Source organism: Syngnathus typhle, linkage group LG19, assembly GCF_033458585.1.
Source record: "Syngnathus typhle isolate RoL2023-S1 ecotype Sweden linkage group LG19, RoL_Styp_1.0, whole genome shotgun sequence".
Taxonomy (NCBI): domain Eukaryota; kingdom Metazoa; phylum Chordata; class Actinopteri; order Syngnathiformes; family Syngnathidae; genus Syngnathus; species Syngnathus typhle.
In genome coordinates this window covers 7726846-7744728 of record NC_083756.1, presented here as the reverse complement: position 1 = coordinate 7744728, position 17883 = coordinate 7726846, and the positions used below count along the sequence as shown (strand labels likewise).

The following is a 17883-nucleotide window of genomic DNA, read 5'->3' as shown; positions in this document are numbered from 1 at the left end:
TATGCTGAATTGTTTTGGTTTTAAATGCTAATAGCGGTTTAATTGTCATCATTCGGCCAATTAGCTGTAGTTGGCAATGTGGCATGTGTCAAGTCGAGGCTGGTGAGATTTGCAGTGTCACTCCACTGGGCAATTGTGTTTAAGTGGTATTGATTGTGACCACGGAAGACTCAGCATTTGTTGCTATACGCTGCTCAAAGTGGTTTTGTGGGCTGACAATCACGCACTTGTGCTTTTATGTTTGTTTATCTTTGCGAATAAAAGTTTATCCTTACTTTGGCAGCTTTTTGTGCAGCCCATGAGATCTTGCTAGCAGATAAGCAATGAACAGCATCGCTTTACATTCTCCTCCATATCTGTCCCTGTCTTCTTTGCAGCATTGCAGCACGCTCACTCATGTGTCTTTTAACTAACTAATCAATACGATAAGAAATTGGATTGATTATTTCTTCCTCAGACTGGACTTGGGTATCACTTTTTTCTTATCTGCCTATGCAAAGTCATCTAATCAAATACATGAATGTTGACAACATTCCAAATTGATTGGAGCAACTGCTTAAATGTCAATAATTCACCCTTTGCAAGCTTTTTTCTATTATTCCAAATTTTCCAGGTGGTTCTAATCTCAAGGCTTTATGTGTGTGACATAATGCTTGCAGCTGCACTTTTTAACCCCGGTGAATCCTGATCCACGTTGATGTAAATTCCAAGAGCCATGTTTTTGCCAGCTGCTGTCAGGGTGGGTGGGGGTAGGACCGCACTGCAGAAAGAGAGAGAGAGAGGAAAGGAGGGAGGAGGAGAGAAGGGCACAGATGAGTGAAAAGTCCCTGCTAATATTCTGTGCTGAGATCTGCTATCAAAGAGGAGGAAAGAAAGAAGAGGAACGCAGGTTAGCCTCAGTCTTTGACTCAATGTAACTGACATCATGTTTGCGTGAGCGCTTGCAGTCGTTTGAAGATAATGTTGAGTGACTCGATGCGGACAGCATTTAAATAATAATAATATTTATGAACTTGACGGGAATGCACTGTACCGTTCTGACTTGTAAGTTGCTGCAGGTGACAGACAGGTCATTATTTGAAACCTGTATCATGAATATTGTAATGCATTAGCATTATGTAAACACTCCAAAGTTATTGTTAGCTTTACAAGTGTCAGTTTGTTGTGTAAGTGTGACATTGCAGAGAGACCTGGTAAAATAATGTGATTTCTACAATATTACATTTTTAATGCTATTATTGAGGTCCAAATGTGTGACGTGAGTCACATTTTGATTTTCTATTCCACCCCTGCATTAGCTTCCATTTGTTGCCATGGCGACATTTTGATCTCTGCCCCTGCGCTCATCTCTCTCACCATTGGAGCATTTTTTTTTCCCTTCAATCTTTTTTTCACACAGCGTCTTTCCACCCCCTAATCTGTCTCTCACCTTGCCCACCTCTCCATCATCAATCAGTCACAGCAGCCGCAGCCATACCCTCCCTCTCAACTCGTCCTGCAGATGTCTCCATCTTCCCTTCTTTCTTCTTCGCCCTTGACCCACATCTCCAAGGCTCCTTCAAAGAAAATCCACCAGCTCCCCATCCCCTACCTGCTTGTTCTCTTCTACCATTAATGATTCATGTCACATTGCTGACTCTATGACCTTGGGGCTATTACGTGCATGTGTGTGTGTGTGTGTGCTGGGCCACATATGGTTTGTTGTACAATCAAATTGCTGGATCACAATGCAATCATTTGGGATAATACAATTCAACTATTACAAAGCTTATTGATCAGTGAATAAATAGCCTAAATCTTAGATGTCAAACTCAAGGCCCGGGGGCCCAGATACGGCCCGCCACATCATTTTATGTGGCCCCCGAAATTGCACATTGACTTCAGGTGTCAATACTAAAATTACAAATTGTCCTCACTTTTAAAGAAATACAAATATTGCTAGACATTTTTGTTACCATTGATCTTTTAAAAATATTTGTAGTTTTAGTCTGGAGTTTCAAATTTGTGTAGCCTATACTGTATATAATAAAAGATGCAGCCGGTGACAAAAATGAGTTTGACTCCCCTGGCCTAAATATTGGAACAGTATCTAGTGAACGTTCCCACGTGAATCGCTGAGAGAAAAATACGGCGAAATTGCAAACCGTTTTCAGCTATTTACTCAACACCAATGCCGACACCCCACGAGACTTGTCTCATTAGTATTCAGGACCGCGCCTCTCCAACACATACAAGCGCAAGTGCATTTATATTCGTAATCACTAAGTGCTATTTGTATTCCACTCGTGTTTTTTTTTTCCCTTTTTCCCTGCCTCGGCCGTTTCTGCAGTGACACACGAACATGCATAATTCTCGAGATGTGGAGTGATTGATAAGTGCATGCTCCCTGTTGCCGCCCAAAGTCTCATTAGAACGTGATGTTGAGTAACAGTTGAGCTTATTAGTATTCAGACGCATACACAAATAGCCTTAGCGCCTCATTTTAAAGCGGGTACCCCTCCTCCCCTTCTGTTGCTGCCATCAGATATACAATTGTTATATATTCGACACAATGCACACATCTGTGAGAGGCCTGCTCAGATAATGATTGTGCTCAGCGCTGTTCCTGGCAGCATAATCAATAGTGTGCCTGCATAGGCAATATTGTTCCCATCAAAATGAAAATGAAGATAACAAAGCTACGTCTGGGAATAAAATTGCATCCTCTAACATGACATGTTTTGCCGCTTTGGCATTATGGGTGCATGCTTTATGATGTGCTGTTTGGGTGTGCACTTGCAAAAACTTGGAAAAATAATAATATAATATTCTATTGTTGTTCTATAGAGTTAAAATTATTTGAATATTGAAGAACAAAAGCAGTGGTTGTTGTGTTATGTACTAGCCCCACTATCTTTACTCAACGTGGACTGTGCTCTATCTGACTGCCATTGTTTTCTCTTCTCCCCAGAAAGATGGACTCGTCTGACATTGTCATTCTCTTATCTAATCAAACTTAATCACAGACCTATTTAACAATAATTGTCATATATTATATTATACACACTTACTGTATATTGAGACGTGTGTGACGCAGTTTGATTTTCTTTTAAATGTTGCTCCTTTTCTTTTAATACATTTACGGTGAGATAACCTAATCAGCTGTCCGCCTTGGTCCTTCCAGAAACGGGCTATGTTGACCCAGTAGTGATCGAGCGTTACAACAGCCCAGGCTTCATTGGCTGCTTGTCACGGGTCCAGTTCAACGGAGTGGCCCCACTCAAGTTTGCACTGAGGAGCACAAGTGTTGTGCAACAAGCCCAGCCTGCAGCTGCCTCGCCGGTATCTTACCAGGGAAAACTGGTGGAGTCCAACTGCGGGACGTCACCTCTCACCATCCCACCAATGTCGGCCGCAACAGACCCGTGGCATCTGGACAACACAGGTCAGGATGAATTATTATGACTGTGATTGGCATCATTGAAAATACAGCAGTATTGCTCGGGCCTGATGCCAACAGTGCCTTTGGGGATGCTGAGCTATTAGACACAGATCTAGAATCCATAAAGCGGGTCAGCTCTCAGCTCTTTGTGTCTGCTTGGCATTTTCTATACTTAGACGATCTTAATCTGATCTCATACTGCAGCAGTGGTTTTGATTTTGTTTCTCAGACACTCTCAATGATCTGAATATAAATTTGTATTTATTTGGAATGATACTTGGTTCCCCATGAGGGTAGACGGAATTCCGAAAGGCTTTTAATAGATTTTCATCTGCCATTGATCAAGAGTTTAATAGTAGCTGTCATGTTTCATTTTTTTATTTATGATCTCGTATTATCTTTTCTTCTCCCTCAGATGCAGAATTCCCTTTTAATGAGGAAAGAGTGATTCCCGATGGAGTCAATAGAGACTCAGCCATTATTGGAGGTACGCGTCACCCGTATCAGATCTATTCAACCTCTCGTTGCATCGACCTCATGTTTTTGGTTGTCTCTTCCCGCAGGGATCATCGCCGTTGTGATCTTCACCATCTTATGCACTCTGGTCTTCTTGATCCGCTACATGTTCCGTCACAAAGGTACCTACCACACAAACGAGGCCAAAAGCACCACAGAGCCCCCAGGCGGCGAGTCGACGGACACAGCCATCATCGGTACAGAAAATCCGGAAACTATTGAGGAATCAAAGAAGGAGTGGTTCATCTAACAACCCCTGATATGACTTTAAGAGGACCTTGGTGGTCTAACCACAAATCGCCACCGTGATGGAGATGCTTAAACAAAACGACCAGTCATGGAAAGAATAAAAAGGTCATTGAGTAGGACAATAATCTCCGAAAGAGAGACATGTAAAATGTTTTTTTTTTTATATATATATACTGTATATCTATATTGAGAGTATAGAAGCTATGAGGGACTCAGCCGAGCCTCGTACGTGTAAATACTAACTGGCTTGTCCTTTGTATCGTGCGTGGACGTTTTACGGAGTCCTTTGAATACTGTATATGACAAATAGTAATATTTACTGAGTTGGGTGATAGGACAGAGTCTATGTTAGTTTGGATTTAATTTTTTAACAAAAATATATCTAATATCAAAATCGATCAAATCATCATGCCAAATGGTTTTGTTTTTGCAGACTGTACTTGCACCAGCCTGCCTTTGTATATACTTTTTTCTCCTCAAGATTTATTTGCAGAGTCCATAACATAAATACTAAACTATGAAGGAGTGTTACGGCTGCACTGATAAGAACTCTGATGTCCTTTAGTGGAGTGATGAGTAAATGTGAAAACTCCCACGCTCGAAATGCATCGCACTAGCGATGTGCTATTTTCTAATTGACGCATTTGTTCAAGACACTTCTGTTTGACGAGCGTATAAATCCTGCAAAAGTGGCAATTTCACTCTAATTAATTCTCAGGAAGGCATTCATGAGTTTGATGGTGTTAATGTGACATTGTTTATTTGTGAAACTTAAATCCAGCCAGTTCTCGCCTAAATATTTTCCGTGACTTTTTTTTCCTCATACGATTGACATTGTGTATTTTAAAGCATGTATTTTTTTTTTGTGATTGCCATAACACTCCTTCATCCTATTCTAAATGATTAGCATACATTTGCCAATGATAGTACATCATTTCAAATAGAATTTTATGTTCAATTCCTATGACATTGGATTGTACGGGGACATGTTGGTGTTTCTCCAAGCATGATAAGATGTCTTTCTAGTGAACGGGTGTGTTTCTTTTGCTCGCCATTGCAGCTTTCTTTTCTATTTGGAACCACTTCTTCAGCCTTGAACGCTTCATTTGTCTTTTGCCAACATTTTTACGTCAACCACTTCCAATTTGGATTTAAGGTCTTTGCATATGATTTGTGAGGTTGTTCAAATAGAGGGCTATAATTCATCAATGAATTGTCAAGAGATAAAAACTGATGTTTAATTTGGACGTAGAAAGTCGTCAAGGTAATCATTGGCTTTTTGAAATGAATTGTGCCTTTGAGCCATTTCGCCTTGTCCTGGACTAACCTGACAACTGCTGGCATGAAATCTATCGAATCATGCGTGCGCTTATGCATTTACTGTTTCAAATGGTGCTTAGCACTGAACTTGCAAAATGTCGACTTTTCAACTTAACAGCTTTTTAAAACTGTGAGAGCTGAGAAATGCGTGACACACGTAGCCTTTAATGGTGAATGTGTCAAGATAGAAAATGTTCAGAACAAGGAATGAATAGAAAGTTAAAAAACAGTGCCACTTTAAATCAACTTGCATTTATTTCAACCATGAAGAATTTCCATATTTGACCCCCTTATGTTTTTTCTGTATTTTCCTTACAAGCTGCCAAACGTGTTAGCTTCTTACTTGGAATGTGAACGTGATGAAATTGTTGTGAAGCCCTCTTCCACTGATGGATTTGTGCATCATTGTTGCCTCGTTGCTAATTCGTGAAGTCTGCTTGCCTTTTACTTTGGCCTCAATCAAGACTTCATTCATGAAGGCAAGTGAGTGACTTTCTTTTCTCTAATTGTGATAAGCCGGCTATACAGTACACGCATTTGCCCTCTCACCGGGCTTTGAACATAACAACGAGGTAGAGTAGATCAAATCATAACCGGAATGCTTTTCTTTTACTTCTGTTGAGTTGAATAAAGAGTGTTTGATGAATTTGTCCTTTTTTCTGCATCGTCTGAGTGTTTGCAGCCATTAGGAGTGATTATTTTTTTTTTATCAATAGTCTAGGTAGGCCTAAGCGGTTTAGAATTTTGAAACTGAAAAAAAAAATGCAAATTGGACAACAATAAGTTGTTGAATAAAACACACACAGAATTTATTTTTGGTTTTATTGACTTGTGGGGAAAATCAAAGTCGCGATCAAATCAGCAGATCAAAACATAAAATGAATGCAAAGATATTTTCTCTCTGCCCTTCTTATTTGTTCTATTTCAGTTAAAGTTGCGTAAAATGGAAATACTGAGCTGTTTGATGAAAGAAGCTGGAGACAAGCACATCCGAGATTGAGGAGGAAACTGTTCAGGCCTCGGGACACTCGGCTGCAACAACAGGGGGAAATCAGTTCAAAATTTGAAAGGATTTGAAGATGTTAAAGATACACACCAGAAATTGGCAGGATGGCAACATTTTCAGCCAGGACGCCAGTCTCGATGGAGAACTCCTTAAAGTTCTGCTGCAGGGCCACGCTAACCTCAGGAGAGCGAGCTACAAAAGAACGAGTTACCTTTATAGCAAATCTACCCAAACCGAACATAGCCAGTGAGACTTGAGTTGTGACTCACTGTAAAGCTTGTTCAAAACCTCCGATACTCCCTCCTTTGTCTTGATGGTGTGGATCACCGCAAAGTTGTCGTACGTGACGCTGACGACTCGCATGTCATTGTCATTATTCCAAACTGGAAAAGAACAGCCATTTTTTTTTTAAACAGTAAACATATCTCGATAATCAGATCATGTGTCTACTCACCTTGGCTATGGAAGGTAAAGCGTCCAGGAGTTTCAGTTTTTTTAGCGAGATGGGTCATTCTCCAGCAAGTATTATCCTCCCTTAAAAGTAAAGGAACAAGTTCAGCATTTCGAGTAGTTACAATAAACGATTTAACATGAATGACACACTTTATGTGGGCATGAGTGAGGTCCATGTCTCCCCCTTCAGTTGGCACCATGAATGTCGTACCCATCTTCATGGTGTCCTTATTGTTTACAAACCAAGGCGCGTTAGTGGCCATGCCAACCATGTACCACTTGCCGGACATCTGAAGGTGACAACGGACAGTTTGTTTAAAAATACAGTCAATCTCGAGTGAAATTAATTTTGGCTTTACCCTCTGCAGATCGAAATCCTGAACAGGATCGACGTCGACGCATGCAGCCAATGTGCACGTCATTGCAACCAACGTCAGTAGCGTGTTCATCTTGGTATCTCTTCAGCTGCTCTTCTTTGGGGGTGAGTGTGTAGAGAGGTAAGGAAGAAAAGCCAAGTGGTGGGGCCTTATATCCTGCATCCTCGGTCCTCGTTCTTTGTCTCCTCCCATCGACCTTACAAAACTCTCTGACCACAATCCAATTTTGCACTGTTGCACAATTGCCGTGTAAGGAGGGTTCCTGTTATGCACTCCAATCTCCCCCACTTGCTCATCCATCACAAATGTTTGGCACATGCAAAGGTTATTCAACGTTGTTTTGCAAGAGTTTAAACGTGCTCCTCAAGGAAAGCACTGGTGATATAATCAAATGTCAGAACAATTGTAAGCTTACATGAATGTTTGGAGACCAAACCTTCAGACTCGATTTGGGTTATTGCATTTCTGAGATTTGATTTCACTCTTTTGCGATTGTGAGTAGTTTGTTTTTGCAGTTTGCATCACACCTTGCTTATTTGGAGCATAAATATGACAGTACCTTTTAAGCTGGCGTTATATTGCTAATAAATTGAAAACCTTACCGTTTAGTTTGTATTGTTTTGGGTGGAGCTAAAGAACAGTGTCACAAAATGTGTACCGTAATTTTCGGACTATAAGTCGCACCGGAGTATAAGTCGCATCAGCCATAAAATGCCCAAGAAAGTGAAAAAAAAACATATATATGTATATAAGTCGCTCCTGAGTATAAGTCGCCCCCCCCACCCAAACTATGAAAAAAAACGCGACTTATAGTCCGAAAATTACGGTAGTTTTAAAATAGGTTCAGAGTTAAAAATGATGAATTCTTCAGCTGCTTAAACATAAGAATGAGGAGGCCAAGCTGGCACCACCTGCTCCTCAGCTGATTATGTAACACTCACACAAACACAATCTTACATTACATTTTCTGACTTCTAGTTGTGCAACCAAATTCTCAAAACTTTTGCACATCTGGTTTTCATTTTGTGTTCTCTCACATGCACACAGCAATCCTGAGCATGGCCGCAACGATGAAAATAGCTCAAATCTGATGTTTGTGTTTTTACTCATATTTAATTTTAGTTGGTACACGTATTGATTGTAAGTTCAGAGATGCCAACAACGACTAATCACGACTCCAAATGGTTCAGCATGTGGGGACGCAGTCTGCAAGACAAAGGAAGAGAGGTTAAATTCCATTCCTTGCTGATATATTCATCAGCGGGTCTTGAATGACATATTGTCGACGAAACTGAAATTGATTGTTACGCAAGTGCGAGCAAGCACATGTGAGAAAATGTGCTTTGGGAAGGGAGGGAGGGAGGTACGGCAGTTATATTTAATAAATAAAAATTGGTGTTAAACTCCTTGCACAACTTTTTTAAAAATGGAACATTTTGTGAAAATACATCCTTAACTGTAGTTGAAAAAAACTGCAAATATAATGTAAATATAAGTCTCAACATACCAATTTTGTGATCCTGGTCCACATCGCCACAGTGACCTACAAAAAAAAAAAGGAAATTTCATCCTCTTAAATGGCAGCAGCATCAATGCTATGTATGTTTTTTGTGCATTTTTTTGAATCTGTTGTTTTGAATTGCTTGGGAACGTACTGTAAGTCGGGAAGGGGAAGAGGAATGCCAGTCCCAAAGCTTGTTTTTCGGCATGTTGCTCAAACTTGGTCAACAATGGTTCTGATAGATTGTCAACTGACCTGACTGAAAAGAATACACAAAAATAATATTAAAGGGGTCAAATAAACAACTTATTTGCCTACTTAATGTCTTTGAGCTCACCGTAGAGTTTCATGGTGATCTTGCCTTGTTTCTGATAGTACATGATGGCATAAGAGCTATAGTCTGTTTCCCCGATCACAATATCAATGTTCAGCTCGGGTCGAGTTCCTAATAGAAGGGATAATGATTGATCACAGATATTTTATAGTACTTTCAGAAGACGTAATTCAAGAGAAACCTTTAAGGGTCAACCGCCCTGGGGTCGGGGTTAAATGGTAAATCTGCAATATTTCCCAGCACTGGTGATTGCTGAAAAGGGATAAAAGCAGTTTGATCAGATTGGCTCCATTTTGTTTTGACAGCTGGACTCACAGGAGAGCTGACAAATGTTTATAACTCAGCGGAACACCTTGGAAGTTGCTTGGAGTTCAAATTGGACTGGGAAATCATGTAAGGACTTACTGACGTGTCTTGGTGCTAACTGACAGTGTTTGGTCTGAGGTGGTGGATAATGTGAGAGTCATGACTGTAGGTTCCACTTTGGTTCCATGATTGATTAAAAAGGAGCATTTGGAGGCAATGTTGAGCAAGTACCATGTCCCCGTCATCTAAAACACAAAAATATATGCATTGAATTGAATTGAAAGTATTTACCACTAAAACTCACTTTCATCATTTTGAAAAAGCTGTGATTGGTTTTGTGTTAAAAAAAAAAGAAGAAAAAATCCTCAGCACCCTATTGACACAGGTTGCACAAGCTTGTTCTTTTTCCCCGACCCCATGCTGACCCCTGACCAAACAAAGTGCACATTTGACACACTGGCTTCTTTCAAAATTGTTTTGGGTTAGACACTCCAATAGAAATTGTATCTCCTCTACTGAGACATTTGAATATAGTGAGATGTGAGAACCATTAGTGATAAAAGGGCCAGTAGACAAAAAGCAGCACTTGCGGTATTAATCAAATTACAAATCTTGGTTTATTCATTGGATTATATTTTTTGCAGCCCATAAGAGCACAATTTAAAACTCCAAATTAGTATAACACCCTGTACCTGTTGTATGTCTATATTCTGCTGAGGTGGCGTCACATCAATGGGGTCGACCTTTGGCTTCTTGCGAGGTTTTCTTTTAGGTCTGGGCCGACTCTTTGCACCGCCGACGGCCTCGGTAGCCCCCCAGAGGCACACAAACATCAACACTGCCACGGTTAGCGTACACCTCCATACCCCTGCCATCTTCTACTTTGTCTCCTTGTTGATTTCAATCTCCTTTTCTGTCCTCTTCCCAGTGAGTAGTGTGCACAACCGGACACTCAAATTGAATAAAAGAGATCATGCAAGAGACAAACAGTGTGGCAAAAGAGGATGACGTCCAGTTAAATATTAACTGGCATGGGATCCTGCTGTGTGGGGTTCCCAACTGTCAAATGCAGCATTAACCTCAATATATGTTTATAGTATATTATAGAACATAGAAAGCAACGTATGCATTTATTAATGAAAAAATGAATTGGCAAACTTGATACAAGTGACGTAAATTTCAGAACAAAAAAATTGATGTTGCAATGCCATTCCAACCGTATTTTTTGTACATATATGATAAAACTATGACCGTGTTACCTAATGAGAATATTAGTGTAATTCAGTGTGACATAAAAGAAACAAAAAGAGCACCAAAAATTCCTCCTTAGTTGACTGGAAGTGAAAAATAAAATGCAACGCTGCTGTTAGTGACAGAAAAGCCCAGATGACATCATTTTTCTTCAGTCTTGTCAGGTTTGTTGTTGTCTCTAGCTTTAAAGTTGAGGGCGGCGCTGTTAATACAGAACCGCTGACCAGTCGGGTCTGGACCGTCCTCAAATACGTGACCCAGGTGGGCATCACACTGCATGAAGAATAGTACGCATTAGAAACAGTGTGAGTGAGGAGCGCATGAAACTAAGTAGACTTCCAAGAGCAAAGCGGAACTAACGTTTTTACAAATGACCTCGACGCTAGCACTCCCCAGGCTGTTGTCGGGGCGACGGATGATGGAAGCGTGGCTCTCATCTCGCTCCCATGTCCCATGAGACTCTTTGAAAGCTGGCCAGCCTGTCCCCGAGTCATACTTGGCCTCTGAGCTGTCAAGACGGTTCCAAACAATATTTAAAAATTTAAGTGTGTAGTCATAATGCATAAAATAATGAAATAAATAATAATAATAATATTAAAAATATGGTATATAATAATGATTTAAATAAATAAAATAAAATGCATAAAATAGTGTAATTCAGTGAGACAAAAAAACACAGCAACATTAGACAGAGTAAAATAGCTTGCAATTACAAAACAATATTAACTCTGAGAAGCTCATTTTAAAATACTTGCTGAATTACATCTTCTTCAACTAATGGTAGAGTCTGCAAGTTAATGATTTTAATAATTTACTTGAAGAGTGGAGAATCACAGCAGACACAGTGGTACATCCCCGTCTCATAGTGGTTCAGGTATATCCCACTGAAGGGCTGAGAACAATCAAAAAGGATGGAATGATCGAAATAACAAAAAAATCTGATCTACAGAACTTAGATTGACTTTCATACAAGCAGAACAACCTCCTAAGAATGATGTCATGCATCTTTATCAGCACTCCAACCACAAATAAACATATTTCTATAATGATACCACTCTGAGAATCTCCATCAAAACTGAGCATTTTATTTGTTAAGACTTATTGCTATTCGCATGCTAAGACTGTAAAATAATAATGTATGTGCTACATCAATTGATTCTATTTAATTATACTTATGTTATTTTCAATACTTTATATTTTATATTGACTTGAAATTGATATTGTATGCAACATTCCATGCGGTAGACAAATAGCTGAACCGAATATAGGTCAGCATTATAGGGAAGACCAAAGTCCAAATCCAACTGCTGATTTGTGCGAAATGTCACAGGTGGGGGTGGGGGGGGGGGGCTGTGTTTGTTACTCACCACCTCTGTCCCCCTTTCTCTTGTGATCACATATTGCTCAGGAGAGAGTTTCTTTTGCCAGTCTGTCGTCTCATTATAGCGGGTGAGCGATTTCAGGACTGGAGAGCGGAAGAGCACAATGCTTAAATTGAAGGATTATGCATTTTGTTAAATCAGTGAGATTGCATCGATAATCATCCAATCATTCTAGTCTAGGCAATTCAAACCATGGATTTGATGACTTGGGCTGCCTACAATTTTAAATCCCAGATTTAACATAATGAACTCACATGTACAGATACCAAGATTAATAATGTAATAGATTCAACATACCTGAATTTGTGTGTACTGGGCGCAACAAGGCTGGGCTGCATCGTGGTAACAGCCAAAGCGTGGCTCGCGAATATTTGGAAATGAAGATCCGAGCGAGCAGACGAGACATGTTTGCAGTGTGCAGACGTCAAAGTGCACAGGTGGACACAGCTGAATCAGGACCGGTCCTCCCCACACCGCTTATGCCTGGTAACTGGTTGACCCGTTCAAAAAGTCCAACTTTCTACAATCTAGGTCAAAGTGTGGGTTCACTCCTTAATTGCTGGCCAATGTTCAACGCTTACAAGGTTTATGGATAGAATATTTTAGATAGGGGGGGGGGGGTATAACTAAGGTCTCATGTCTGTTGTTTTCTGCCAAATGCTGGTATTCATATTTCTAATGTGTTATCATATTTGTAATGCACTATCATCCCAATGTTGGACTCAAATGTGATTGCTGCAGCAGACGAACCAAAAACATATATTTTGATGTGACACGCAGATGCTCGTTTGCAAGATCATCAGTGACACAGACACATGCACCAAGGACTAAGGCGATGGACGCTAAGATGGGAGACGCTTCTAGTGACGCTGCACGGGGAAAGGCAAAATAACCCATGCACGGAATTCTGGTGAGAGCACTTACTACTAACTCTACTACTGTGAATGGTATTTTGCAGTTTATTGTGCAACTAACCCTGGCCCACATTTGACAACGCCTGCTCTGAGTATGTTTATCTACAAAAAAATTACACAATATATTATAAAGTGTTACCTGGTTACACAGAAAAAGCAGCATGCTTATAATTAATTTGAAATAAAAAGATTGGTTAGATGGATTATTAGTTCATTGCTGTACCTTAATCCGGTCTATTTGATAGATCTCGTCATGCATAGGCTTAGAAAAATGCTAATACACATGGGTGTTTTTGCAGTTCCAGTAAAAGCAAAAAGAAATCACCATTGTCTATATACTGTGATAGCGAAAGGCGGCAGGTGTATGGGCTCTCAAGAGAGTTCCAGGCTGGTGCATGAGGTCCACAATGTAGCGACATGGCTGTGAAGAACGCTCGTCTCTCTTGCAGACTAATACTTCATTCCAAGCTCGATTGTAGTCTCCTCTTACCAAACTACAACTCAGGCCGATGCAATCAGCCAAGTACTGCATGAAAAAAGGACACGTTTAGAAGGATGGACAATAGATGAATGTAGATGAATGCTCAACCTTGAAAAGAAGGGCCCTGTGACAGTAGAATCCTTTGGTGATCATGCCGATGGGGATGACATTACAATGCATTTTACATTTGAGGAGGGAGATGTGCAGGAGCCATCCAAAAGTGTGCAGGTCTTCTTTCTCGATGGCTCCGCCCATGACTTTGCTTACTTTCCTGAAAGTGAAATGCATTTCGAGAATACTACATGTGACCTTTAAAAAAATAGTCAAGTTACCTGGCCAATTCAACATATTGTTTGTGTTTGTCTTTCAAAGGGGTGATGGATTCTTTCACCTCTTTAACTAAACCCCTCAAAGCGGAATCATTCATCACTTTCCAATATCTCTCGGTCGGTTGCCCTCTCTCCGTATTCCTCGTACGTAAATACACCCTGGGGTAAAAATATGGAAGTTTTAAAAAGTTCTAAACATATATAGAGGGGAATATACGTACTCGACTGCTGTATTGACAACGACGACAGGCAGGTGTTGGTTCAATGGCTCCATGAAAAGATCCGCTAAAGTCAAAACTTTCTCATCAAAACGCAACTGTGAAATACAAGTTCCAGAGTATCAAGCTGTGATGTGTTTTTTTTTTATTTATTTAAAAGTCATAAAATAGTGCACACACCTTCCCTGCATCATAGAAGCCATCAGTGATCATATCCGTTGAGGACAAATTATCTGTCAAACCAAATTTAAGGGACATGCTGGACTGCATGAGACTGCTTAAGGCAAACTCGCTGAACTTGCTCCTACTATTGTCTGACTGGTTGATTTCATCCAGCAGTTCCAGAGCACTAAAGCAAAAAAAGATCAAGGTACTGTGAGTCCCCTTGTCTGAAACAGGTCAAATATTGGAACACCTGAAATGTCTCAACTGAAAATACTGTACGAGCATCTCACCCAAATTTGCACATCTCCACAGACGTGGGCTCATCCTTTGCACAAATGCTGATTGCCATGCACGTGGAGCGCAACACCTCCATATTTGTGGAACGCAGCAGATGGACTAATGGTTCAAGACCACCAGCGCTCTGCATCTACAGATAAGATTGACTTATTAGATGCTCGTTTGCTTTGCGATCAAGTCGATAGGATTCAAATAATAGTTGTGAATCAATTATAACCTAAATCACCAACCTCTGTTCTGGCACCGGCATCAAGCACCAGTTTGCAGATTAACATTGTAGCGTTAATCAGGACCTGTGAGTCTGTTGATTTTAAGGGCTCCACCAGTGCAGGTATGGCCCCCAGAGATAACAAGTCACATCGAATGCTTTCCTGATCCACAATCCTGCAAAGTATAGCTGCAGCAACGGTCACTATTTTGGGACAGCTGTCGCCGAGACGATGGATGAGAATCTCGTGTCCTTTTTCTTCATATAGTGTCCTGAGAATTGCATGGAGAGAAAGAAATTAATAATTCCATAAATCAGTAGTCATATTGTCGCTCTTACAATGAGTTTTGCTCGTGTCCAGCTGTGAGGTGATCAAGGGCCTGGACTGCTTCCCTTCTCACTGACACATTTCCGCTGCTCAGTAAACGTATCAAAGCAGTTAAACCACCTGAATTCACACCCCAAAAAAAAAAATATTATTTTATATTTATTTATTATTACTTATTTTAAAAAATTACAGAATTACCTAATTCCCTGACGCGTTCTTTGCTGGATAAGAAGGAGCTCATTCCAGTCATAACTTGGCAAACAAATGCTTTCGCACAATCGTTGTCGCCAGAGAGAATTTCTATCAAGATTTCCTCAACGTTTAAATCGTGGAGATCTTTGTGATTTTCAGCTGCATGCATGAATATACACAAACAAGATTTTAGGAACACTAAGTTATAATGCCTAGCTTCACTGTGATGTTCTACACTTACGGTTCTGAGCAGCTCTGGCCATGCATTGAACAGCACTTGACTGGATTTCATTTTTGTTGCACTTAACAGGTAGTAAAGGTATTTCTAATTTCTCCGTCTCTGACAATTTAGGGGGCACCATCAGCTGGAAAATAATCACTAGTCCTCCCCCTTCCAGGATGATCTGAAAATTCTCACTATCATTCACACAATTAAAAAGAACCTGCAAAGTCTCAACATGGAGATCATTGAAATCCTGCAAGGTAAAGCATTAAAATATATCAAAAAATGAACGTTTGCGACTAAAAATAAGAGATGAACAAAATACCAACCACGTTTTTGATGATCTCTATGAGCTTATCAAATGCCAGCTCTTTCCTCATTGTGCTGTATGACTCTTTGTCAGTCGTGACTTTCTCCAGAATTTTTAAAGCCAGCTCCTGAATGATCGGGTAGTCCGAATGAAGACATTCCAGAACTAAAGGGATGCCGCCCAACTCGACAACATGGGGACAAAATTGGCTGTTCTTCATTGACATATTGGACAAAAGGGAGGGAGAAATTAAAAGGACATTGCAACAATTAAAATACTTCAGCTTCGTGCAGTGGAACATCCAAATTTGTGTGCCTCAAAAATCCAATTCATATTATTCTACAAACACTATTATTTATTTTTGTATGACTGCCATAAATATCCAAATGTAAAATGTTCCACTGCACTTTGATATTGGTACTCACCTGAACCAAATTATAAATGGTCTCCAGAGAGTTCTTCTGAATATCTGGTTCTGCACAGGAAAGTAGCTTGATTAATACTGGCAGGCCTTTGTTGTCAAAGATTTGAATCTTGCAGCCGGGATCCAGTGACAGACATGAGAGGCACAAGGCTCCATACTCTTGAATGATGACATCTTTTGGAAGATAACGTCAATTTAATATAAATTGTAACGTATATAGAGCTAATATAGAATAATGTTGATAGAAAATAACCATATGGCAAACTAACCATCAAGGGAGAGTTTTTCAATAATCTGTGGAATTAAATCCATTTGTTGCAGAGCATTACCTACGGCACCTTTGAGCGACAACACAAATTAAAATTCATTGCGCAAGATGATGAAAAGATATGCTTCATCTAGAAGTACAAAAGAGTTCTGCAGAAACTATTGTTCGATTTTCAACACACCAACAACAATATAACAAAAATCATAAGAAGGTGTACATGATAAGGCAGATGGTGTTTCAACATACTGTTGCTGGCCATGGTGCCCAAAACCTTGAATGCATTTTGTCTGATCAGCTCATTAATGTGTGTGATATGTTGACCGAGAGGCTGCAGTACTCCAAGTTCCATGAGATAAACTTTGTTAGCATCTGCCAGCAGGGGGCGACAAAAGACAGGAAGAATGAATGATAGTGACGGAAGGCCTGTATTATTGTTGTTGAATTAACCAATTATTTTCTGTACCTTCCGCTGCAAATTCGAAGATGGCTTCACATGCTGTGATGATAACGTCCTCTTCCGTTGAGTTCAGCAAAAGAACTGCGGTTTTTGTTGTTTTGACGTCAACGCAAAGTGATGGAAACTGGAACAAAAATGATCCAATTGGTTGCATGCATTTTTATTTAAGATGCAGACATATATCCCACCGTTTCCTTGCAGTCCACAGTTGAAGTCTTGGATTTTCTTTCTTTCTTATCTTTCTTGTCCATTGCGAAGGTTTTTGCACAGCAGTCGCGCTTTTGTAGCACTTCATTAAAGTATGTTGAGCCTGTGAGTACATATAATTTGAGGAGTTTGGGGGCATTTTAGTTCTTTTTACATCAACATTGACTACAAAACAGTAATTAAATACTGAGCTAACGTAAGATGACAGTGTTTTGCCATGCTTGGAGAAATAATTGACCACACGATAATGACATTTTCCAGCTACCCACCGCGACGTTTTTATTGTTAAGACTCTATTTTATATGACGACTTTGACGTCATCGCGTAATTGAAGCCAATTCGTCTAATGACCTCACAACGACGTGCAAAACGTGAATTGTGCGTTCGTAGGAATTTACCTTAAATTTTAGTCCACGTTTCATATATCTAGACTGAACCTCCTCAATTTAGAAAAATGGCTATTAGGGAAGTTTTTAAATTGCTCACTCAATACAGATCTTTTTTAAAAAAAATAGATGATAAACTATTTCAATTTCCTGCACCTCCGATCTGAACATGATGCCTAACATTGGTTTCCCCGGGCAACCGCCTGCGGCAGGGACCGTCAACAAAGTAATGGACCGCAAAGCGTCAATGATTTAAAAAATAATAATAAAATGTGCAGACATGTTCAAACTGCTGTAAATTGAGTCTGCATTGTTTATTCACAAGCTTCAAATACACACTACTGTTTTTGAAATATTTTA

At 40.0% G+C, this 17883-nt stretch overlaps 5 protein-coding genes across 5 annotated transcripts in view; 1 reads left to right on the top strand and 4 right to left on the bottom strand.

The window, feature by feature from the left end:
* Positions 1-6152, top strand: part of cntnap2a (contactin associated protein 2a) — a 133999-nt gene extending 127847 nt beyond the window's left edge. Inside the window, exons 24-26 of the mRNA XM_061265900.1 lie at positions 3164-3424; positions 3837-3908; positions 3985-6152. Of these exons, the coding sequence (XP_061121884.1) occupies positions 3164-3424; positions 3837-3908; positions 3985-4187 (536 nt within the window). The 3' untranslated portion in view covers positions 4188-6152. The remainder of the gene's footprint in view (positions 1-3163; positions 3425-3836; positions 3909-3984) is intronic.
* Positions 6153-6314: 162 nt separating this feature from the next.
* Positions 6315-7486, bottom strand: LOC133143756 (lipocalin-like). The gene is made up of 6 exons (XM_061265902.1): positions 7325-7486; positions 7116-7255; positions 6967-7046; positions 6782-6895; positions 6603-6704; positions 6315-6538 (listed from the first exon to the last, which is right to left on the bottom strand). Exons 1-6 carry the CDS (start codon positions 7412-7414, stop codon positions 6519-6521), a joined length of 546 nt encoding a protein of 181 aa, XP_061121886.1. The 5' UTR covers positions 7415-7486; the 3' UTR covers positions 6315-6518.
* Positions 7487-8422: 936 nt separating this feature from the next.
* c8g (complement component 8, gamma polypeptide) lies at positions 8423-10453 on the bottom strand. Its single transcript, XM_061265901.1, has 7 exons — positions 10176-10453; positions 9583-9728; positions 9359-9429; positions 9181-9288; positions 8998-9102; positions 8850-8885; positions 8423-8548 (listed from the first exon to the last, which is right to left on the bottom strand). The coding sequence occupies exons 1-7, from the start codon at positions 10356-10358 to the stop codon at positions 8529-8531; spliced, it is 669 nt and encodes a 222-aa protein (XP_061121885.1). The 5' UTR covers positions 10359-10453; the 3' UTR covers positions 8423-8528.
* A 131-nt stretch (positions 10454-10584) lies between these two features.
* msrb2 (methionine sulfoxide reductase B2) lies at positions 10585-12587 on the bottom strand. The gene is made up of 5 exons (XM_061265371.1): positions 12414-12587; positions 12102-12199; positions 11550-11626; positions 11095-11242; positions 10585-11007 (listed from the first exon to the last, which is right to left on the bottom strand). The coding sequence occupies exons 1-5, from the start codon at positions 12520-12522 to the stop codon at positions 10876-10878; spliced, it is 564 nt and encodes a 187-aa protein (XP_061121355.1). The 5' UTR covers positions 12523-12587; the 3' UTR covers positions 10585-10875.
* Positions 12588-13361: 774 nt separating this feature from the next.
* Positions 13362-17181, bottom strand: LOC133143476 (armadillo repeat-containing protein 3-like). Its single transcript, XM_061265372.1, has 16 exons — positions 17119-17181; positions 16937-17054; positions 16720-16842; positions 16475-16543; positions 16207-16379; positions 15801-15995; positions 15490-15724; positions 15255-15407; positions 15068-15176; positions 14751-15000; positions 14514-14650; positions 14239-14407; positions 14062-14156; positions 13844-13999; positions 13620-13782; positions 13362-13556 (listed from the first exon to the last, which is right to left on the bottom strand). The coding sequence occupies exons 1-16, from the start codon at positions 17179-17181 to the stop codon at positions 13362-13364; spliced, it is 2403 nt and encodes an 800-aa protein (XP_061121356.1).
* Between the last annotated feature and the right edge of the window lie 702 nt (positions 17182-17883).